Raw genomic sequence first — 24,790 nt, 5'->3', positions numbered from 1 at the left:
CAGTTACGACAATCAATCAGTGGAATGGCTTGCCTTCAGAAATTGCAAGTTTTGAAGAATAGATTGGACTGCCATTTGTCTGAAATGTAATCGGGTCTCTTCCTTGAGAATGGGGTTGGACTGGAAGACTTTCCAACTTTGTTATTCTGAACTATGGTCTTTATCTGCAGCATCTTATTTAAAAGATACCTGTCTGTTTTTCCAGGTGTTTAAGGCAATGTACATTCTACTCCCTCCTCCAATTTCTATCCACAACAACCCTGTGACGAAAGGTGGAATCAGAGAGTGTGTTTGGTTTGATTTGGTATGTGGCAAAGGACTTCTGGTTGTCTGGAATGTGGATTGCAACTTAAATGCTGGTTGGCTGAGAGGCAATGTGAGGTTGAGATTTGTGGACCCATATTCATTACGAACTTGATTCCTTGCAGGATGTCCATGTTGATTAGAGTAGAACAGAAAGAACTGAACAGAACGGAACAGAACAGAACAGACAACAGAGAGTATAGAGTGCAGTGGAGTGGAGTGGAGTGCAGTGGAGTGGAGTGGAGTGGAGTGGACTGGACTAGGCTAGACTAGAGTAGAACAGAACAGAACAGAACAGAACAGAACAGAACAGAACAGAACAGAACAGAATAGACAACAGAGAATAGAGTAGAGTAGAGTAGAGTAGAGTAGAGTAGAGTAGAGTAGAGTAGAGTAGAGTAGAGTAGAGTAGAGTAGAGTAGAGTACAGTACAGTACAGTACAGTACAGTAGGACAGGACAGGACAGAATAGAATAAACAACAGAGAATAGAGTAGCGTAGAGTAGTGTAAAGTGGAGTAGAAAATAGAATAGAATAGACAACAGAATAGGATAGAGTAGAGTAGAGTAGAGTAGAGTAGAGTAGAACAGAACAGAACAGAACAGACAACAGAGAGTATAGAGTGCAGTGCAGTGGAGTGCAGTGGAGTGCAGTGGAGTGGAGTGGACTAGACTAGGCTAGACTAGAGTAGAACAGAACAGAACAGAACAGAACAGAACAGAACAGAACACACAACAGAGAATAGAGTAGAGTAGAGTAGAGTAGAGTAGAGTAGAGTAGAGTAGAGTAGAGTAGAGTAGAGTAGAGTACAGTACAGTACAGTACAGTACAGTACAGTACAGTAGGACAGGACAGGACAGGACAGAATAGAATAAACAACAGAGAATAGAGTAGCATAGAGTAGTGAAAGTGGAGTAGAGAATAGAATAGAATAGACAACAGAATAGGATAGAGTAGAGTAGAGTAGAGTAGAGTAGAATAGAATAGAATAGAATAGAATAGAATAGAATAGAATAGAACAGAATATTTTTATTGGCCAAATGTGATTGGACACACAAGGAATTTGTCTCCGATGCATAAGTTCTTAGTGTACATCCAGGCCAAAAAAAGTGATAAATTATAAATCATAAGGTACAATAACCAATAGTAAGATCTAATACTTTATTAGAATAATAGAATAACAGAGTTGGAAGGGACCTTGGCAGTCTTCCAACTCCCTGCTCAAGCAGGAAACCCCTATACCATTTCAGACAAATGGTTGTTTAATCTCTTCTTAAAAACCTCCAATATCGGAGCATTCACACCCTCCAGAGCTGGTTTATTATTTTCTTCATCCAGAATGGACTCCGTTGATCCAGTGCTTCTTGGCAGAGAAGAAACCAAAACTTTAAGAAAGATCAAGGAGTTTTTTTTTTTACCTTACCCCCTTTTTAGTTTACATGTGCAATCAAATCATCAAGAAAGTGTCAAATCCAAATTGATCTCTGTTCATTTTTTGCAGTGAGTCTCTGAATCTCATTATGGAGGAATGCTTTTTGGCCCAATTTATCTTGCCTATTAATTCTTACCAAACTTTGCTTCAAACTTCCGATCCTCTTGGGGGACTCACTAATTAAAGATTCAAGCTCCGTGGTGTATTAATTACAGTTAGGATCTCCAATCTCTCAAGATCTTCCCTTTTTTTTCCTCCGGTCCTCCTTGAGTTTGAAGATACCTGGAATGCAGTTTATCTCTTACTTTCAGAGAATCTAAGGTTTTATAAACGAGAACTAGCCAAGATCAGATGATGCTTACCAAAGCCATCTCCCCAGCTAGCTGGAAAAAAAAAAAAAGATGGACAGAGAAGAACTCGTAAAGCTATCTGTGTGATCTTCTTTTTTTCTCAACTATATCAGGTAAATCCACTCTCTTTCTTAGAACCACTTAAATCTGCATCAGGGTTGGTCACCACATTACAAAACAGATGTTGAGATTCTGGAAAGAGTGCAGAGAAGAGCAACAACAATGATTAGGGGGTGGAAAGCCAAAACATACGAAGAACGGTTGCAGGATTTGGATTTGGCTAGTCTAGTGAAAAGAAGGAGTAGGGGGGACTTGATAGCAGTATCCCAGTAGTCGAGAGGCTGCCACAAAGAGGAGAGGATCAATTTGTTTTCCAAAGCACCTGAAGGCAGGACATGAAACAATGGATGGAAACTAATCAAGGAGAGAAGCAACCTGGAATTAAGGAGAAACTTTCTGGAAGGGAGGACAATTAACCAGTGGAACAGCTTGCCTTCAGAAGTTGTAGGGGGAGGCTTCTAAGAAGAGACTAGACAGTTACTTGTCTGAAATGGTAGAGTCTCCTCGTTGAGCAGGGCTGGACTAGAAGACCTCCAAGAGAGGGATCTTGCCAAGATCCCTTCAAGCTCTATTCTGATTGATTGATTGACGTATGACCACAATAGAGCCCAAAATTGAGACAGTTGTTAAATGAATTTTGCCCTGTTTTACAGCTCAGGCCATCTCTAGTTATTTTTCTCTAGTGATTGTTCTATGATCTTAGAAAATGCCTTTTCTATCTATACAATTAGGTTTATTTTAAGGAATGGTGTGACATGTGAATCAGTAGAAATTTTGTTGTTGTTGTTAGTTGCGAAGTCGTGTCCGACCTATCGTGACCCCATGGACAACGTTCCTCCAGGCCTTCCTGTCCTCTACCATCCTCTGGAGTCCATTTAAGCTCACGCCGACTGCTTCAGTGACTCCATCCAGCTACCTCGTTCTCTGTCGTCCCCTTCTTCTTTTGCCCTCAATATTTCCCAGCATTAGACTCTTCTCCAGTGAGTTTACTTTGATCTAAAAAAACAGAGATCCAGCATCTAATCTACCTGTAGATTTTGGAAACTAACTGCATAACTTTTGAGTTAGTCAATCTCTCTGTGCACATCTGCTTAACAGGGTTTTATTAAAATTGATATTTACGAAAGGGAAGCTCCCTGCGTGTAAACCACTTGGAGCTTGAATTGCTTTCTAAAAATTTGGATTTTAAATCCACCAGATGTCGATTGCCAAAAGACAGACGTATTTTAAAAGAGAATCATTAAAGCAAGGCAAAAGCTGAGGCAGCGATATTTTCTTTTTAAAATTTATTTTTTGTCAAGCATGTGTTTTATGACAGATACAAGTGTAAACATAATTATAGATACATGAAAACAATATGAATAAAAGAAAACATTAGGACAGGGATGGTAGGAAGGCTGGTGCACTTATGCACGCCTCTTACAGACCTCTTAGGAATGGAGTGAGTCTACAATAGGCAGTCTAAAGTTAAAGTTTTTGGGATTTGGGGAAGAAACTGCAGAGTCAGGTAGTGCATTCCAGGTGTTGATAACTCTGTTACTGAAGTCGTATTTTCTGCAGTCTAGTTTGGATCGGTTTACCATGAGTTTGTATCTATTGTGTGCTCTTGTATTGTTTTGGTTGAAGCTGAAGTATTCATTGGCTGGTAGGACCTTGTAGCAGATGATTTTATGTACTATGCTTAGGTCAGACCGAAGACGGCGAAGTTCTAAGTTGTCTAAGCCCAACATTTCGAGTCTGGTGGCATAAGGTACTCTGTTGCGGGCCGAGGAGTGGAGGACTCTTCTTGTGAAATATCTCTGGACTCGTTCAATTCTATTAATGTCTGATATGCAGTGTGGGTTCGGTTCCAGACAGATGAGCTGTATTCAAGAATTGGTCTAGCAAAAGTTTTGCATGCCCTAGTTTGCAGGTCAATATCACCGGAGAAGAAGCTATGCAAGATTAGGTTAACAACTCTTAATGCCTTTTTTAGCAATGCTGTTACAGTGAGCTCTGGCACTTAGATCATTTGAGATGAGTACTCCAAGGTCTTTGACAGAGTGAGGGTCGTCTGTTAAGTCATATCTGCCGAGCTTGTATTTTGTGTTCTGATTTTTTTTTTTTGCCAATCTGTAAGACGGAGCATTTGTTGGTTGAGATTTGGAGTTGCCAATTGTTTGACCATTCTGACACATAGTCGAGGTCTTATTGTAGAGTAGCAGCATTGTCAGTGGTGTTGAATAGTTTTACATCATCCGCAAAGAGAAGGCAGAAGCTTCGACCTCTGGACAAAGCACAACAATGGAAAATCTGAACAAACTGCACAGAGAAGGTAAATTATGCCTAAGATTTGTATGTTTACAAGCCCTTTCCCATACACTGCATGTTCATGGCCTCTAAATCGATTCCAGAGTCATTCAAATTACCCCAAAGACTTTCTGTATGCAACTCCATCATGTATTGACTATAAACAGTCTATCTTTGAATTTGTAAAGAACAGAACAGAATAACAGAGTTGGAAGGGACCTCAGAGGTCTTCTAGTCCAACCCCTTGCTCAGGCAGGAAACCCTATACCATTTCAGCCAAATGGTTATCCAATCGCTTCTTAAAAACTTCCAGTGTTGGAGAATTCACAACTTCTGGAGGCAAGTTGTTCCACTGGTTAATTGTTCTCCCTGTCAGGAAATTTCTCCTTAGTTCTAGGTTGCTTCTCTCCTTGATTAGTTTCCATCCGTTGCTTCTTGTCCTGCCTTCAGGGGCTTTGGAGAATAGCTTGACTCCTTCTTCTTTGTGGCAGCCCCTGAGATATTGGAACACTGCTATCATGTCTCCCCTAGTCCTTCTTTTCATTAAACTAGACACACCTAATTCCAGCAACCGTTCTTCATATGTTTTAGCCTCCAGTCCTCTAATCATCTTTGTTGCTCTTCTCTGCAGACTTTCTAGAGTCTCAGATCTTTTGTACATCGTGGTGACCAAAACTGGATGCAGTATTCCAAGTGTGGCCTTACCAAGGAATTATAAAGTGGTAGTAACACTTCCCGTGATCTCGATTCTCTCCGTCTGTTAATGCAGCCTAGAACTGTGCTGGCTTTTTTGGCAGCTGCTGGCTCAGCTTCATATTTGGTCATTGTGAATGTAACTGCTACCACCAATAGCCTCCCACCGACCAGTACGCTCCCATAGAGAGGGGCTCCTCCGGGTGCCGTCGGCCAAACAATGTTGACTGGCGGCCCCCAGGGGAAGAGCCTTCTCTGTGGGGGCACCTACTATCTGGAACGAGCGGCCCCCGGAGATACGGAGGATCCCGGATCTGCGTACCGTCCATCGCGCGCTCAAGATTTTCTTATTTCATCAAGCTGGTCTGACCTAAGTGTTTCCCCTTTTTAAATGGAAATTTTAAATTTGGTTTTAAATTATTGGGGTTTTAAATTTGTTCAGCCAAATTATTTAATTCGTTTTATTTTATTTTAAATTTTGTATTTATATGTTTTATTCTATGGCTGTTCACCGCCCTGAGTCCTTCGGGAGTAGGGCGGTATATAAATTCAATAAAATAAATAATAAATAAACTGTGAGGTGCTTTTTTAACATCTTTGCCATATGCTGAATAAATAATACCAAGGAATGTTTTTTTCCCCTATGCATACGTACTTGGGGATGTTTTGAGCAAAAGACATTATTTTTCTTTGTTTAGGTTGCATGCATGGACTTCCACCTGTCCTGTTCCAATGGCAGAGATGAACCAAACAGTCACTCATTTTGTGTTTTTGGGACTGACTGATAACCGGAGTCTAGAACTGGTTTTATTTGTCCTCTTCTTCATCATCTACATGCTCACCCTAGTAGGAAACCTTTTGATTGTGGTGACAGTGGCTTGGGACCGGGGCCTCCACACGCCCATGTATTTCCTTTTGGGAAATCTGTCCTTCCTGGACATCTGCCATTCCTCTGTCACGGCACCCAAGATGCTCCTGGACTCTGTCTTCAGGCAGAAGATCATCTCCTTCGGGGGCTGTGTGGCCCAGTTCTTCTTCCTCCACATCTGTGCCTCTGCTGAGATCTTCCTCCTGACCATCATGGCCTATGACCGCTGTGTTGCCATCTGCTATCCTTTGCAGTATGTGACTCTTGTGAACCTGAAGATCTGCGCATGGTTGGTGGGTGCTCTGTGGATCGGGGGCATCATCCATTCCCTGGTCCAGACTGTCCTCACCATTCGCCTTCCTTTCTGTGGCCCAAATATCATAGATAGCTTTTTCTGTGACATTCCCCCAGTCATGAAGTTGGCTTGCACAGATACGTACTTCACTGAAGTGCTTATGATATCCAACAGTGGGGTGATCTCCTTGCTTTGCTTCTTGGCCTTGGTGTCTTCCTACGCCATCATCTTTCTCTCCCTGAGAAAGCAGACGGCCGAGGGCCGTCGCAAAGCCTTCTCCACATGTGCTGCCCACCTACTTGTGGTGGTCTTGTTCTTAGGACCTTGCATTTTTATCTACACCCGCCCCACCTCCAGCTTTTCCACCGAGAAGATGGCCGCTGTCTTCTACACCATGGTGACCCCTTTCCTCAACCCTGTGATCTACACCCTGAGGAACAAAGAGGTGAAGAACTCCATGAGGAAACTCTGGTTCCGAAGGAAGGTCTTCTTCCTAAGGAAAGGGGTTGGTCAACTTGCTTTGGTGGAAAACAACTTGGTCAAAAAGGAGAAGACAATTCAGTGCAATGAATAATCTCAATAAAGTCAAGTGAAGTATTTTAAGCTGCAGAAGTTTTTTTTTTTTTTAAAGTATAGGTCAGTGATGGTTACCTTTTTACCACCGCGTGCCAAAAGCAGGGGGATGAGATCGCACGCATGTGTGCCCACACCCATAATTGAATGCCCCCCTGCGCCCGCCTCCCGCACCCCCACCGCTTTTGGCAAGCAATCGCATGGTGGGCCCAATAGGCCTGTTTTTTGCCCTCTCCAGGCTCCAGAGGCTTTCTAGGAACCTGGGGAGGGCAAAAACAGCCTTCCCCAACCCCCTGGAGGCCCTCCGGAGGCCGGAAATAGCTTTTTGCCAACTTCTGGTGGGCCCGGGAGACTTGAAAATCAGCTGACCAGCACATGCATGCGTGCTGGAGCTGAGCTAGGGCAATGTTCGCGTGCCCACCAATATGGCTCCGCATGCCACCTTTGGCACGCGTGCCATAGATTCTTCATCACGGGTATAGGTAGTCTTCAACTTACAACCACAACTGAACCCCAAATTTCTGTTGCAAAGCAAGCCAGTAGCTAAGTGAGTTTTGTCCCACTTTACAACCTTTCTTGCCACAGTTGTTAAGTGAGTCACTGCAGTTATTAAGTTAACAATATGGTTGTTAAGTGAATTTGGCTTCCCCATTGACTTTGCCTGTCAGAAGGTTGCAAAAGGTGATCGCATGACCCCAGGATACTGCAACTGTCATAAATACATGCCAGCTGCAGTGACCATGGGGATGGTACAATGTTTGTAAGTGTGAAAAATGGTCATAAATCACTTTTTTCCATGCTGTTGTAACTTCAAACTGTTGGAATACATATTAGAATGTATTTTGTATTGCAACAACTACAGAATTATTCAGCCAGTAGATGGCAGTGTTTAGTGTGCATCTATGGTTATAATCTATGATTTCTTTATGTTCTGAGGAGAGTTTCCTGTTTCCTGTTACCGTTATATAGTTGAGCAGTAAAGCACATGGTGACGGTACTCTTTGTTTGCTCTGTGATGCTATATATAAGCTGAATTTCTAACAGAAATGGTCACTAAATGAATGGTTGTAAGTTAAGGACTACCTGTATGTCTATGACAGGCCCATTTTTCTAAGTTTGGAGACATGGAAAGCCAACAAGCTATGCTAAGTTTTTACGACCTCTGTAAGATATTATTAATTTCTTTAAAAAGCGAGGCAATGGTTTTGGAGCATGGTCAATCCAAAGGCCTGAAATCTGTGCTGGAAACAGTTCTGTGGGAAAAAGACAAAACTACATTCCTACATAGGACTTGATGAAGAACTGATGAGCTGCCCCTTCCCAGCTAAGTGAAAGGGAAGATTTGGAGGGAGAAGACTCAACTGAAACTAAAAAGAAACAAGGACATGTGTTTTCATCTAACCAAAACGTCTATAAATGAATATTGGGGAAATAAATCTTAAGGGTCAATGATTGAAAAAAATGTTATTTGTGCTAGACCAGGGGTGTCAAACTTGATTCCATTGAGGGTGTTAAGGATATTGGTGTTGTGTTACCAACCAGCAGAGTAAATGCACAAGGAAACGTTGCTGAGAGCAATGAATAAGAGATATGCAAACTGGTTTATCAAAAGTTTACTTTATAGTAGAAAAAACAGTCTCATAGTCTTTAAACAAATTCCAAGTCTTTACCAGTTAAATCAGTCCAGTAGTTACAGATATCTTCTTACCACACAAACAGTAGTTGGTTAGAATAACAAACTCACTCTGGTTCACAAACCACGATCCATCAAACGATGATTAGCAGATAGCAACTCCTCTCAATGGCAGCTTATCATACTCTGGTAGCATAACACATCAGCTTCATGCACAATGGCAGCATATCATAGCATCAACTGAACACGTTACAATACCTTGCTTAAATACTCTCACAACCAGTCATTACCTAATTACAGCATGACTCAGTATTACAATAAATCAGCAATAAAGCCTTAAAGTTACACAATAGATATTCATATTAAAGTTACAGTACACATATATTGCCTGGACAACTTGTTAGGCTCAAACCATATCCTAACAGAGGGCCACATCAGGGTTGTGTTTGACCTGGGGAGGGATGTGGGGCAGGGGTGGGTTCTACTTACCTTTACTACTGGTTCGCATCGCGCCTGATCACCAAGATGACGTCCGAGTCAGTGGGCGGAGCCTCCCGCCAGTTTTACTACCGGTTCTTGTGAACCGGTCCGAACCGGGGGCAACCCACCACTGGTGTGGGGGCATGGCCAGGGTGGGTCAGCTCAACGTCACTCATGTCGGGGGCACCTGTGATGGCTCGAGTGCTCTGCTAGTGAAAACGGGCTCCTGAGCTCTGTTTTTGGCTGTGACAGCCTCCTGCAACCTGCAGCCAACGGAGCTTGGAAGGGCTGCCTGTAGCCGTCTCGAGCTCCATTTTTGCTGGCAGAGGGGTTGTGTTTTGAGCCTGTTCGGCAGAGTAGGCCCTCTGCTGGGGTCCATATTTACATTTGATGTTCTCATTGGTTAAGCTGTCTGACAGCTGCTATATAAGAGCTGTCAGAGTGAGTTTGCGGTTCTTCTTCTTCCCTCAGCTAACCGTGTTCTGCAAGTTGTTCAATGTGTATTCTGAGTTGACATTAAATACTTACCTGTTACCGATCGCCTCAGTCATCCTGTTCGATCCAGGACATACCAAGAGGCACAGCAGGCCAGTCCTTCACTGTTTTCAGGGCACTCCGATGGGCCAGATCTAAGCATCCTGAGGGCCAGATCTGGCCCACAGTCCTTGACTTTGACACCCCTGTGCTAGACACTATAAGACTAGTCATCTGAAAAAGCTGGAGGAGCACCAGACTGTTTATTTATTTATTTATTATTCATATTTCTATGCTGCCCACTCTCCGAGGACTCTGGGCGGCTTACACCAAAGACAGTATACTAAATAGCATATTGCCCCCAACAATCTGGGTCCTCATTTTACCTACCTCGGAAGGATGGAAGGCTGAGTCAACCTTGAGCCGGTGAGATTTTGATCCGCCGATCTGCTGAACTAGCAGTCAGCTGAAGTAGCTGCAGTACTGCACCCTAACCACTGCGCCACCTCGGCTCTTGAATGTTATATCTTTAAATTCCTTCTGTATTTTATTTTTATGGACCCTTTTATTGTGCATTCATGAACGTGTCTCTGAGATTAATTTGTAATAGAACCTATTGCTTTTTTCCTTTAAATGCTACTGTTTATGAATTGTTATACTTGCAGAATATACAGCATAATACAGAACAGCAGAGATGGGAGGGACCTTGGAGGTCTTCTAGTCCAACCCCTTGCTCAAGCAGGAGAATTGCTGTCCAATGAATAGCTGTAAAATCTCTTCTTAAAATCCTCCAGTGATGGAGCAGTCACAACTTCTGAAGGCAATCCGTTCCACTATAATTATTCTCACTGTCGGCTACTTGTTCTAGGCTGCTTCTCTCCTTTTTTTTAAATATCTTTATTAAATATTTACAGTAAAATTAACACACAATAATGATTGGAAAGCAACATAAGGAGTGAAATATAGAAACACATAAACACAAGACTAAAACGAAACAACAAACATGACTAACCGAGAGTTAAGCTCGCTCTCCAATTAATATTAACTAATATCATCCTAGCCAAACATTTCAATGCAATCAAGTTCTTTTAACTATCTACAAAACAATTGGCCTGTTTTTATCAAAATTATAAAGAGTTATAAAGCCTAGTAAATACCTAGTTAATCTAATTAGACGATCTTATCACCCTTCTCCTAGGTTTAACCTTCTTTTGAGCCAGACAAAGCATCTGTCCCAACTTCTATTATATACTGAATCTTTCTTGTCTTTTAAGATACACGTTAGCCTGTCCATCTCAGCACATCGGAGAATCTTGTTTATTATCAGATGGTCAGGGGGCGTATCTGCATCTTTCCACAGTTGAGCAAATGCCATTCTCGCCGCTGTTGAGACATGGACAAATATATACCAGTCCTTGTTGTCAATGTGGTCCGGTCTTATTCCAAGTAAGTAGAGGTCTGGGTGAAGGGGAAAGCTCACATCTGTTATTTCCAGCAGCCACTGCTGTATTTTCCCCCAATAGCGTCTAGCTGACGGACAAATCCACCACTGATGGAAGAAAGTACCCTTAGCCGACCCACATTTCCAACATCTATCAGAAGATCCTGGGAACATCTTAGTGATTCTGGCGGGGGGGGGGGGAGATACTAACGGTAGATCATTTTATAAAAGTTTTCTTTGAACGGGGAAGAAAGGGTCAATTTCATAGTTTTGTTCCATACATTTTGCCATGTTGCTTCTCTCCTTAATTAGTTTCCATTCATTATTTCTTGTCTTGTCTTCTGGTGCTTCGGAAAAAAAAGTTGACCCCCCTCTTCTTTATGGCAGCCCCTCAAATATTGGGAGATTGCTATTAAATATAATTAATGATATTACTTATTTTAATACTGTTTTGATGAAAAGATTCTGGAGTTGGAAACTCATCCAGCATTCTTCACATAAACATGAAGTTCAGGGTAGTGGTGAAATCCAAATTTTTTTACTACCAGTTCTGTGGGTGTGGCTTGGTGGGCATGGTGTGGCTTGGGGGTGTGGCTTGGGGGTGTGGCAGGGGAAGGATACTGCAAAATCCCCATTCCCACCCCATTCTGGGGCAGCCAGAGGTGGTATTTGCCGGTTCTCTGAACTACTCAAAATTTCCGCTACCAGTTCTCCAGAACCTGTCAGAACCCGCTGAATTTCACCCCTGGTTCAGGGATGGGATTCAGCCGGTTCGGACCGGTTTTGGCGAACAGGATGTTAATTTTAATCTGGTTCTCCGAACTGGTAGTTGCAAGGACTGGCTGACCCCGCTGACCCCACCTATCCCAGGAGTCTCCACGTGGATGCCACGTAAATGCAGGGCCCATGCGGAGGCTCTGGGAGGGTGAAAAACAGGCCTATTGGAAGTTCCAAAAGTCCTGAAACAGGCCCATTTCCAGCCTCCGGAGGATCTCTGGAGCCTGGGGGAGGCTGTTTTCGCCCTCCCGGAGGCTCAAGGAAAGCCTCCAGAGCCTGGGGAGGGTGAAAAATGGGCCTACTTGAAGTACCGGAATTCCGGAAACAAGCCCATTTCCGGCCTCCGGAGGGCCTCTGGAGCCCGGAGGAGGCCATTTTTGCCAGCTGTAACATCACAGCCAACCAACCTGCTTACAACAACAAAGCCAGCACTTTCTCTTTCCACTAGAAACTAGTGGATTGTGATTTCACTGAACTAGGGCTGCATAAAAATCTTGGTTTATGTAGGAAGAGCCTGGCTAAAGAGAAATATACATAAAGCCTACGAAAAGGAAAGAAAACAAATACTGTATCTTTACAGGGAGGATACATGGGATGAGGGTGTGGCTAACTGATGAGGACTTATAAGTCTGAAATAGATCTATCTTAGTCTCCTTTGTCTCCCAATGGGCAGCAGAGTGTTTGCTGGCTGCCAGAAAAAAAAAGCCTAGAAATAGTGGATTGTGATTTCACTGAACTAGGGCTGCATAAAAAACTTGGTTTACATAGGAAGAACCTGGCTAAAGAGAAATATACATAAAGCCTATGAAAAGGAAAGAAAACAAATACTGTATCTTTACAGGGAGGATACATGGGATGAGGGTGTGGCTAACTGATGAGGACTTATAAGTCTGAAATAGATATATCTTAGTCTCCTTTGTCTCCCAATGGGCAGCAGAGTGTTTGCTGGCTGCCAGAAAAAAAAAAAAAGCCTAGAAACTAGTGGATTGTGATTTCACTGAACTAGGGCTGCATAAAAATCTTCGTTTACATAGGAAGAATCTGGCTAAAGAGAAAAACACATAAAGTCTACGAAAAGGAAAGAAAACAAATACTGTACCTTTACAGGAAGGATACATGGGATGAGGGTGTGGCTAACTGATGAGGACTTATAAGTCCAAAATAGATCTATCTTAGTCTATCTTAGACCATGGAGACGTCTTTGGACAGTGCTGGCTCTTCAGCTTTGAAACAGAGATGAGCACTGCTCCCTAGGGTCAGGAACGACTAGCACATATGTGCGAGGGGAACCTTTACCTTTACCTTTACGCATGGGGATTTTGTTCCTTTAAGTGTAGTAACTGATGGTCTCAACACTGATCTAGATAAATAATTAGGTCAGAAAGTTGTTACGATCCCATAACAACTTTCTGCAACCTGGCTCATCTCAAGTGTATTAACAAAATATGGCCTTAGTAAGGCCACCGTTGGAGTACTGCAGCTAAAGCTAATACGATCCTTGCTTATATAAACAGACACATGGAATCAAAATCATATGAAGTATTAATATCATTTTAGAAAGCTTTAGTAAGGCCACACCTGGAATACTGTATCCAGTTCTGGTCACCCCAAAACAAAACAGATATTCAGGTTCTGGAAGGAGTGCAGAGAAGGGCAACAAGAATGATTAGGCTAAAACATATGAAAAACGGTTGCAGGAATTGGGTGTGGTTGGTCTCATGAAAAGAAGGACTAAGGGTGGCATGGTAGCAGTATCCCAGTATTTGAGGGGCTGCCACAAAGAAGAAAGGGTCAACTTATTTTTCAAAGCACCAGAAGGCAGGACAAGAAGCAATGGATGGAAACTAATCAAGGAGAGAAGCAACCTGGAATTGAGGAGAAATTTCCTAACGGTGTGAAACTATCAACCAGTGAAACAGTTTGCCTTCAAAAGTTGTGGGTGCTCCATCACTGGAGGCTTTCAAAAAGACACTGGACAACCATTTGTCGGAAATGGTAGAAAGGGTCTCCAGCTTGAGCAGTGGGTTGGACTAGAAGTCCTCCAAGATCCTTTCCAACTCAATTATTCTTGTTTCCTAAGAAGCTTCCAGAATTCTCAGCCATATTGAAAGACCATATTGGATTCTAGGAATTGAAGTCTACATCGCGGGAGAGTACCCAAGTTGGCCGGTGACTGTCGTAGGATTAGTCACCGGATGATTGTACTTGGTTGATGGGATGAACGTTAAATAAACGTTAAATAAAATCTAAATTCTTAGACAGTTCCGCTTAAACCACGGTGTTTTGTAAATGTAAGTTTTCTTTCGGATTTGGAAAGCTCAGAACTCATTGAAGGACCAAGCAGTGTCTGTGTAGCTTCTAGAAGTTTTGGGTGCTGCAACACTTGAGGTTTTTAAGAAGAGATCGGACAACCATTTGCCTGAAATGGTATAGGGCCGTGATGGCGAATCTTTTTGGGAGTGGGTGCCCAAACCGGAACGCGCGTGCATGCGTGTGCATGCATGCGCTGGAGCAGTGGTGAAATCCAAATTTTTTTTACTTCTGGTTCTGTGGGCGTGGCTTGGTGGGCATGGCAGGGGAAGGATACTGCAAAATCTCCATTCCCATCCCACTCCTGGGGGAAGGATACTGCAAAATCTCCATTCCCACCCCATTCCAGGGGAAGTATACTGCAAAATCTCCATTCCCACCCCACTCCAGGGGAAGGATACTGCAAAATCCCCATTCCCACCCTACTCCTGGGAGAAGGATATTGCGAAATCTCCATTCCCACCCCTCTGGGGCCAGCCAGAGGTTGGTATTTGCCGGTTCTCCGAACTACTCAAAATTTCCGCTACCGGTTCTCCAGAAACTGTCAGAACCTGCTGGATTTCATCCCTGCGCTAGAGCATTGGTAATCTGAAGACCAACGGGCTGGTGCACGCATGCCTGTTTTTTGGCTGTTTTCTGGGCTGTTTTCCGGCCATTCTTTGGGCTCTTTTTGGGCTGTTTTTTGAGCCAAAAGCGGCCCTGAAAATGGCCTGAAAAATGGCCTGAAAATGGCCTGAAAAACAGCCTGGTTTTTGACCGTTTTCAGGCCATTTTACGGCGCTCCTGCACCCATGAAGACTAGCTGGCTAGTGTGCTGGAAACCAGAAGAGCAGCTGGCAATGGCACGCATGCCCATAGAGAGGGTTGTGCATGCCACCTCTGGCACGCGTGCCATAGGTTTGCCATCATGTGTATAGGGTTTTCTGTTCGAGCAGGGGTTGGACTCAGGGGTGAAATCCAAATTTTTTTACTACAGGTTCTGTGGGAGTGGCTTGGTGGGCGTGACAGGGGAAGGATACTGCAAAATCTCCATTCCCTCCCCACTCCTGAGGGAAGGATATTGTAAAATCTCCGTTCCCACCCCACTCTGGGGCAAGCCAGTGATGGCATTTGCCGGTTCTCCAAACTACTCAAAATTTCCGCTACCAGTTCTCCAGAACCTGCTGGATTTCACCCCTGGTTGAACTAGAAGACCTCCAAGTTTCCTTCTGACTCGATAATTCTGCTGGCAGTTTTTGTTGGCAAAAATTGACAATTGGTTAGTAATGGACCTCTGAACAACATTATGGGATCCTTCCTTCCTTCTGACACAATATTTTTTTTTTGCTCCACAGCTGTTAATAAAAACTGTCTACAACTTTTGGCCCTGTTGGGAAAACTTTAATTAAACACTCCATCCCAATGGTGAATTCATTAGTGTGCAGCTTTTCAATCTGGAAAAAAAACCTCATTTTGTCTTCACTGCAATTTGTGACATCACCTCCCGTATTTCTTTCAGGTTGCCTAAGTCTATACAAGGAAAATGATTACGATGGAGCCCATCAAGACTTTTGGATTGCTGGTGGATGGTGACCGCTCATTTGTAAGCTTTTACTCCCCAATGCACTATCGTACCTGAGATACCTTTACTGTACAGATTTGTCTTCAGAAAAAGTGAGTACATAACTATGATTGGCACACGAGCATGGAGATAGCTGCAAAGATGTGTACAAGGCTTAGAGGTAAATAAAAATAACAGAATAATAGAGATGTAAGGGACCTTAGCAGTCTGCCAATCCAGCCTCCTGTTCAAGCAGGAAATCTCAGAGAGAGAGAGAGAGATGGTTATCCAACCTCTTCTTAAAAACCTTCAGTGTTGGCACAGCCACAAATTCTGGAGGCAAATCATTCCACAGATTAATTGTTAATAGGTTGCTTCTCTCCTTGATTGGTTTCCATCCATTGCTTCATGTCCTACACTCAGGTGTTTTGGAGAATAAGTTGACCCCCACTTCTTTGTGGCAGCCCCTGAGATATTGGAAGAGTGCTATCATGTCTGTCTGTCTGTCTGTCTGTCTGTCTGTCTGTCTGTCTGTCTGTCTGTCTGTCTCTCTCTCTCTCTCTCTCTCTCTCTCTCTCTCTCTCTCTCTATATATATATATATATATATATATATATATATATATATATAATATCTATATATCATCTCTCTCTGCTCCATATTGATCTGTATGTTTATCTATCTATCTATCTATCTATCTATCTATCTATCTATCTATCTATCTATCTATCTATCTATCTATACATCCATCCATCCATCCATCCATCCATCCATCCATCCATCCATCCATCTATCTCAACATCATCATCATCTATCTGTTTATATATCTATATCTCTATTATGCATATCTATCTATCTATCTATCTATCTATCTATCTATCTATCTATCTATCTATCCATCCATCCATCCATCCATCCATCCATCCATCCATCCATCTATCTATCTATCTCATCATCATCATCATCATCTGTCTGTTTATATATCTATATCTCTATTATGCATATCTATCTATCTATCTATCTATCTATCTATCTATCTATCTATCTATCTATCTATCTCATCATCATCACCACCACCATCATCTGTCTGTTTATATATCTATATCTCTATTATGCCTATCTATCTATCTATCTATCTATCTATCTATCTATCTATCTATCTATCTATCTATCATCTACTCCATGTGCTCTTCAGGTTGAAAAGATCTGGAAACAGCAAGGTGTACATTTGAAATGTGTGTGAAATTTCTTTTCTGCTCTAAGGGTGCCCATTAAACAATGATTTTCAAACTTGAGCTGTATTTCAAATATACTCATCCATGAGGTGGGGTTGACCCCCAGCTGACAGACATATTGAACCAGAGCGCTATATAGACAAGGCAGAAACCGAGGCAGAAATTTGCAGTAGCAAAAGTGTGTTTTTCTCGACATGCCTGAAGCCTGAATTCAGTCAGCAGCCTCAAGAAGGAAAAGAGACTTATATATTTGTTGGGGATTTTACCAGAAACTTATAGTAAAGAGAATGTATATTTGATTATCCATGTAATAACTGCAGCTAGAATTGTATTTGCACAAAATTGGAAAAGTCAAGAGATGAGAATGTGATTAGGAAAATATTAGAATGTGCAGAAATGAATAGATTAACACTTGCAATCAAAGAGAAGGAACAAACTGAATATTATATTGTATGGGAACTATTTTACAGATGGCTAGAGAATAAATATGAATATGTGCAGAAATGAATAGGTTAACACTTGCAATCAAAGAGAAGGAACAAACTGAATATTATATTGTATGGGAACTATTTTACCGATGACTAGAGAATAAATAAGAATATGTGCAGAAATGAATAGGTTAACACTTGCAATCAAAGAGAAGGAACAAACTGAATATTATATTGTATGGGAACTATTTTACCGATGGCTAGAGAATAAATACGAATATGTGCAGAAATGAATAGGTTAACACTTGCAAACAAAGAGAAGGAACAAACTGAATATTATATTGCATGGGAACTATTTTACCGATGGCTAGAGAATAAATATGAAAGTCAGAAATAAAAGTAGATTAGTGAAATACGGAAAATATATTAATAGAATTAAATAAGCTAAGAAGAGAATTATTACAGTATTAGATAATCAGTATTAAGAATAGTAATTAAGAATAGACAAATAATGAATATGGCTGTAAATTTTAATTGGTATTGCACAAGACAAAAAAATTTAATTTAAAAAAAAAGAAAAAAAAGAAGGAATAGTCTTTGACCTCTGAACGGGGCACATCAATTGAAAATCTGAACAGCTCCCTTGTAGGAAGACTTGATAAACATATCACAGTCTTTTGAAGTAATCTGACAATGTGCAGAAAGGGCTTGTGTGTGTGTGTGTGTGTGTGTGCGCGTGCGTGCGTGCGCACACACAAAGAGGACTTTTAATTGTAGACCTGAAACAGTGGAGAGAATAGCCCAGACCTTAACCCAATTGAAAATCTATGGAGCCAACTAAAGAAACTTGTTAGTCAGAAGCGGTTGTTAGTTACTACCGGTTCTTGCGAACCGGTCCGAACCGGGGACAACCCACCACTGCTGCAGAACTAAAAGACTTGGTTCACTCCATGGGAAGACGTTGTAAAGCTGTAATTCATGCTAAATTACCCAACGAAGTATTAACTGACATGGTGATAATTTTTGCATATCTCTTTTTTTCTACGGTGATAATTTTTGTATCTCTCGTTTTTTTCTACGTGTTTCACTTTTCTTCTTTCTATTGTAACTGCTATGCTAAAAGCAAATCCTTCATAAAAGTTACTGCATTATTATTAATCTTCTCATCATTCCTATCACCCATCTCCTCCCACTTATGACCGCATGACTGTAACCTTGTTGCTGGTATCCTTACGATTTATATTGACTGTTTCCTAATATGATTTGATTGCTTATTTGTTCCCTAGGACTATCATTAAGCATTGTACCTTATGATTCTTGACGAATGTATCTTTTCTTTTATGTACACCGAGAGTGTATGGACCAAGACAAATTCCTTGTGTGTCCAATCACACTTGGTCAATATGAGTTCTCTTCTCTTCTCTTCTCTTCTCTTCTCTTCTCTTCTCTTCTCTTCTCTTCTCTTCTCTTCTCTTCTCTTCTCTTCTCTTCTCTTCTCTGGGGGCCCCGAAAACCCTAATAAGCAGGTATATACAAAACAATATGCAGGCTATTGCTATAATGCATTGTAAGCCGCCCTAAGTCTACGGAGAAGGGCAGCATATAATTGGACTAATAAATAAATAAATAAATAAATAAATACATACATACATACATACATACATACATACATACATACATACATATTCTCTTCTATTCTCTATTCCATTCCATATATTCCATTCCATATTTTCTATTCTATTCTATTCCATTTCATTCCATTCCATATTCTGTTCTCTATTCTCTTTTCTTTTCTCTTCTGTATTCTCTATTCTATTCTATTCTATCCTATTCTCCATTCCATTCCATTCCATTCCATTCCATTCCATATATTCTATTCTATTCTATTCTATTCTATTCTATTCTATTCTATTCTATTCTATTCTATTCTATTCTATTCTATTCTATTCCATTCCATTCCATTCCATTCCATTCCATTCCATTCCATCCTATTCTATATTCTCTTCTCTCTTCTCTTCTCTTCTCTTCTCTTCTCTTCTCTTCTCTTCTCTTCTCTTCTCTTCTCTTCTCTTCTCTTCTCTTCTCCTCTCCTCTCCTCTCCTCTCCTCTCCTCTCCTCTCCTCCGTTCTGTTCCGTTCCATTCCATTCCATTCCATTCCATTCCATTCTTTTCTAGATTAAATTATATTTCCATTGATATATAATTTTATGGTACTACTTAAAAAAAAAAGTGGTGTTATTAGCTAGTTTTAGAAAATATACTTTTTCCAAAAGGTTTCCACAATTCTGGCCACTACTGTATATCCCATCTGCTACTGAAGTAAGAAAGTGGTGATGGGGGTATATATTGATATTGAGGAATGGTTTATTGGTATGTATTTCTATGTTTGTAGATTTGGAGGTGTTCTGAAGCAAACATATTATTTCTCTCTATTTAGGTTGAAGGTGTGGACTTCAATCTATCCCACTCCAATGTCAGCGTTCAACCAGACCGTGACTCATTTTGTGTTCTTGGGACTGACTGATATCCGGAATCTGGAGCTGGCTTTGTTTGTCATTTTTTTCATCATCTACCTGCTTATTTTAATAGGGAATGTCCTCATCATAGTGACGGTGGCTTTTGATCGGTGCCTCCACACCCCCATGTACTTCCTCTTGGGGAACCTCTCTTTGATTGACATCTGCCATTCATCTGTCACTGCACCCAAGATGCTGCTTGACACCTTCCTCTCCCAGAAGGTCATCTCCTTTGGGGGATGTGTGGCCCAACTCTTCTTCCTCCACATCTGTGCCTGTGCTGAGATCTTCCTCCTGACTATCATGGCTTATGACCGTTGCGTTGCCATCTGCTACCCATTGCATTATGTGAAACATGTCAACCTGAAGATTTGTGCGTACTTGGTGGGCGGTTTGTGGGTGGGCGCGACTGTCCATTCCCTGGTCCAGACTGTTCTCACCGTTCGCCTCCCTTACTGTGGCCCAAATGTCATAGATAGCTTTTTCTGTGATGTCCCACCGGTCATCAAATTGGCTTGCACTGATACGTACTTCACTGGCGTTCTCATCGTATCGAATAGTGGCATGATCTCCTTGGTGTGCTTCTTGGCCTTGGTGACTTCCTATGTCATCATCCTGTTCTCACTGAGGAGACGGACTGCTGAGGGCCGTCGCAAAGCTTTCTCAACCTGCAGTGCCCACTTACTGGTTGTGGTCTTGTTCCTGGGGCCATGCATCGTCCTCTACAGCCGCCCTGCTTCCAACTTCTCCTCAGACAAACTGATAGCTGTCTTCTACACCATGGTTACTCCTCTCCTCAACCCTGTGATCTATACCCTGAGGAATGAAGAGGTAAAGAAGTCCATGCAGAAACTCTGGCTCCGGAAGAAGATATTTTTTACAAGGGGATGAGTTGGCCAACTAGCTTGACAAGAAATAGGAGAAGACAAAGGCCAAAAAATAAAAAATAAAAAAAAAATGGACAAAAATACACCTTGGATAGAAAAAATGGTAAAGGAACATATAGACCCGTGATGGCGAACCTATGGCATGTGTGCCACAGGTGGGTTTTTCGGGCCTTCTGGGCCCATCAGAACTATGGAAACAGGCTGTTTCCTACCTCCAGAGGACCTCGCAGTGTGGGGTGGGGAAGGCCCGTTTTTCTCTCTCCCCAGCCTCCAGAGCCTTTCTAGGAGTCTGGGGAGGGCAAAAACATCCTTCCCCAACCCCCTGGAGGCCCTCCAGAGGCCAGAAACGGTCCATTTGCCAACTTCCAGTGGGACCTGAAGGCCCGTTTTTTGCTGTCCCCAGCCTCCAGAGCCTTTCTAGGAGTCTGGGGAGGGTGAAAACGGGCTTCCCCACTCCCTGGAGGCCCTCTGGAGGCCAGAAACGGCCCATTTGCCAACTTCCGGTGGGACCAGAACTTCCTGGCACGCGATGGCAAAAAGGTTAGCCATCACTGATATAGACTTTAAACCAGAAATATTCCTGCTGGGTATCATACCAGAAAAATATAATAAAAGGGGATATGTACTTAATACTACATGCATTAACAATGGCTAGAATTACATTTGCACAACACTGGAAGAAAATAGAGATCCCTACAGAAGAGAATGTAATAAAAAAAATATACTAAAATGTGCGGAAATGGACAGATTAACACTTAAAATCGAAGACTTTTTGACTTTTTGACCATTTTTCACCATTGTTGCATCTCTACGTCCACCTATGGTTTAAAATTCAGACGCTTGGCCACTGACTCATATTTATGACTCTCATGGAGATCAACCAAATCACCTTTTGCGACCTTCTGACAAGCAAAATCCAGATTCCGTGTTACCAACCGTGTTACTAATTTAACCACCGTAGTGATTCAATTAACAACAGTGGCAAGAAAGGTTGTGAAACGGGGCAAAATTCACTTAACGAATGCCTCACATAGCAATGGAAATTTTGGGCTCAATTGTGGTCATAAGTCAAGGACTTCCTGTATTTAATGGTGTAGCGGTTCAGACCGGTTCAGGAGAACTGGTAGAGGCGACCTGCGGGTGGGCCCGCCCCCGCCCACCTGCCTGGGCGCAATCCCGTCCTATATCGCTGTGTTTTGTGACGCTGCATGCATGGTGGTGGATGGGCCCACCCACCTGCCTGGGCGCAATCCCGTCCTATATCGCTGTGTTTTGTGACGCTGCATGCATGGTGGCGGATGGGGCGCATGCGCTCACATTTCCAGTGCTGGGTGAACTGGTTGCTACAGTATATGAATCCCAGCTCTGGTGTAGCTATAGCAGAGGTGGTATTCAGCAGGTTCTGACCAGTTCTGGAGAACCAGTAGCGGAAATTTTGAGTAGTTCGGGGAACCAGTAAATACCACCTCTGACTGCCCATGCCCCCATCTATTCTCTGCCTCCCGAGTCCCAGCTGATCGGGAGGAAATGGGGATTTTGCAGTAACCTTCCCCCGCCATGCCCACCAAGTCACGCCCATCAAGCCATGCCACGCCCACAGAACCGGTCGTAAATTTTTTTGAATCTCCCCACTGAACTATAGCATTGGAAGATGGAATCTCAAGCAAGATGGAATCTCAAGCAAAATGGCCCCATTTTGCATTTGAGGCCCAACTGAAAAAGGCTGTTTGAGGCATTGACTTGCCTTTTCTTTTTCTTCCTCTTTCCCCTTCCTTTCCCCCACTATTCCATTCCCTTTTTCCTTCTCTAATTTCCCTAACATTTGCTTTTGTATTCTCTTTGTATGTTATATTATAAACTAATAAAACGATATACATAAAGAGAAAGGCTGTTTGAGCAAGAAAGGAAAGATGGAATAAAACATAGCACCAAGGCTGAAAGAACCTTTCTGTAGGTTTATTCTCCAGAACTGTAAGAAAAACACATTATTTTATTTATTTATTTATTAATTTTATTTCTATACCGCCCTTCTCCCGAAGGACTCAGAGCAGTGTACAGCCTGATTAAAAGCACAAAGACAAACAAAATTTTAAAATTATTAAAATTATTAAATAATTGGCTCAATTATAAAACCCCCAAATTTAAAATCCCATATTTAAAACCAATTAAAATCTTTACATTGATAGCCTGGCCTGGCGGAACAACAAGGTTTTGAGGGCACAGCGAAATACACGGTGATCGGAGATCTTACGCAATTCTGGGGGCAATTCATTCCAAAGGGCAGGGGCTCCCACAGAGAAGGCCCTCCCCCTGGGTGTCGCCAGCTGACATAATTTGGCCGATGGCACCCTGAGGAGACCCTCTCTGTGGGAGCGGACTGGCCGGTGGGAGGCTACTGGTGGCAGAAGACGGTCTCGAAGGTACCCAGGTCCAATGCCATGGAGCACTTTAAAGCACTCCATGTTGTTGTTGTTTTTTTTCATTCAGAGAAATAATTATGATATCTCTCATATGAACTTCAGTAGCAGCTGCTCCATCTTAGCTGTATGATGGGCCCAAACAATCAGCGTTGCCCATAAGCTATGATAATTTGTCTAATTCAGGGTTGTGATTGACCTTATGGGGGGACGGGTGTGTGTGGCCAGAGTGGGCATGGCCAGCTCGATATCACTCATGTCGGAGGTGCCTGTAGTGGCCCAAGCGGTTTGCAAGTGAAAACAAGCTCCCGAGCTCCGTTTTCAGTTGCGATGGCCTCTTGCAACTCTCTGTCAGTGAAAACGGAGCTCGGGAGGGCTGCATGAGGCCCCCCCGGGTGCCGTTTTCACTGGCAGAGGCACTGCGGGCTGGTCCTTTGCTGTTTTCAGGGGGGCCCCACTGTTCTCTCCCCCCCAACTACAGGTAGTCCTCGACTTACAACTGTTCATTTAGTGACCGAGGGCCGATGGCACTGAAAAAAGTTTCTTATGACCATTTTTCACTGGCCATTGCGGCATCCTTGTGGTCACGTGATTAAAATTCGGTATGGATTTATGACAGTTGCAGTATCCTGGGACGATCAGTTCACCTTTTGCGAACTTTTGACAAGCAAACTCAACGGGAGAGCCCGATTCACTTAATGTATTAACTTATCTAGATGAATTATTTATTTTTTGATATTTGAATTCTTAAACAATCGGGGCCAGAAAAGTTGTAAAATGAAGCAAAATTCACTTAACAACTGTCTTGCTTAGCTATGGAAATTTTGGGCTGAATAGAATAGAATAGAATGGAATGGAATGGAATAGAATGGAATGGAGTGGAGCGGAACGGAATAGAATAAATAGAATAGAGTAGAGTAGAGTAGAGTAGAGTAGAATAGAATAGAATGGAACGGAACAGAATAGAATAAATAGAATAGAATAGAGTAGAGTAGAGAATAGAATAAGAGCCTTGATAGTACAGTGGTCTACGCACACTGTTATTAACACAGCTGCCTGCAATTTACTGCTGGTTCGAATCTCTCCAAGGCTCAAGGTTGACTCAGCCTTCCATCCTTTCTAAGGTAGGTGAAATGAGGACCCAGTTTGTGGGGGCAATAAGCTGACTTTGTATAAAATATACAAAAGTATGAAGGCTATTGCTTAACGCATTGTAAGCAGCCCTGAGTCTCTGGAGAAGGGCGGCATATAAATCAAATTAAAAAATAAATTAAAAAAAAAGAATAAATAGAATAGAGTAGAATAGAGTAGAGTAGAGTAGAGTAGAATAGAATAGAATAGAATAGAATAGAATGGAATGGAACGGAACGGAACGGAACGGAACGGAACAGAGTAGAGTAGAGTAGAGTAGAGTAGAGTAGAGTAGAGTAGAGTAGAGTAGAGTAGAGTAGAATAGAATAGAATAGAATAGAATAGAATAGAATAGAATAACAGAATTGGAAGGGACCTTGGAGGTCTTCTAGTCTAACCCCCTGCCCAGGCAGGAAACCCTATACCACTTCAGACAAATGGTTATTCAACATCTTAAAAACTTCCAGTGTTGGAGAATTCACAACTTCTGGAGGCAAGTTGTTCGACTGGTTAATTGTTCTTACTGTCAGGAAATTTCTCCTTAGTTCTAAGTTGCTTCTCTCCTTGATTAGTTTCCACCCATTGCTTCTTGTCCTGTCCTGCTTTGGAGAATAGCTTGACTCCCTCTTCTTTGTGGCAGCCCCTGAGATATTGGAA

General features: G+C 42.3%; 2 protein-coding genes across 2 annotated transcripts; both read left to right on the top strand.

Moving 5' to 3' along the window:
* Positions 1-5,835: 5,835 nt before the first annotated feature.
* LOC117671228 (olfactory receptor 4E2-like) lies at positions 5,836-6,888 on the top strand. The gene has a single exon (XM_034427052.3). It carries the CDS (start codon positions 5,860-5,862, stop codon positions 6,862-6,864), a length of 1,005 nt encoding a protein of 334 aa, XP_034282943.2. The 5' UTR covers positions 5,836-5,859; the 3' UTR covers positions 6,865-6,888.
* A 12,752-nt stretch (positions 6,889-19,640) lies between these two features.
* LOC117671227 (olfactory receptor 4E2-like) lies at positions 19,641-20,648 on the top strand. The gene has a single exon (XM_034427051.3). The coding sequence runs from the start codon at positions 19,654-19,656 to the stop codon at positions 20,587-20,589; it is 936 nt and encodes a 311-aa protein (XP_034282942.2). The 5' UTR covers positions 19,641-19,653; the 3' UTR covers positions 20,590-20,648.
* The last annotated feature ends 4,142 nt before the right edge of the window (positions 20,649-24,790 follow it).

The sequence above is a fragment of the Pantherophis guttatus genome, chromosome 4 (genome assembly GCF_059756535.1).
Source record: "Pantherophis guttatus breed Tessera chromosome 4, ASM5975653v1, whole genome shotgun sequence".
NCBI classification, from domain to species: domain Eukaryota; kingdom Metazoa; phylum Chordata; class Lepidosauria; order Squamata; family Colubridae; genus Pantherophis; species Pantherophis guttatus.
Note: the sequence above shows the minus strand (reverse complement) of the source record. Positions and strands in the feature narration are given on the sequence as shown.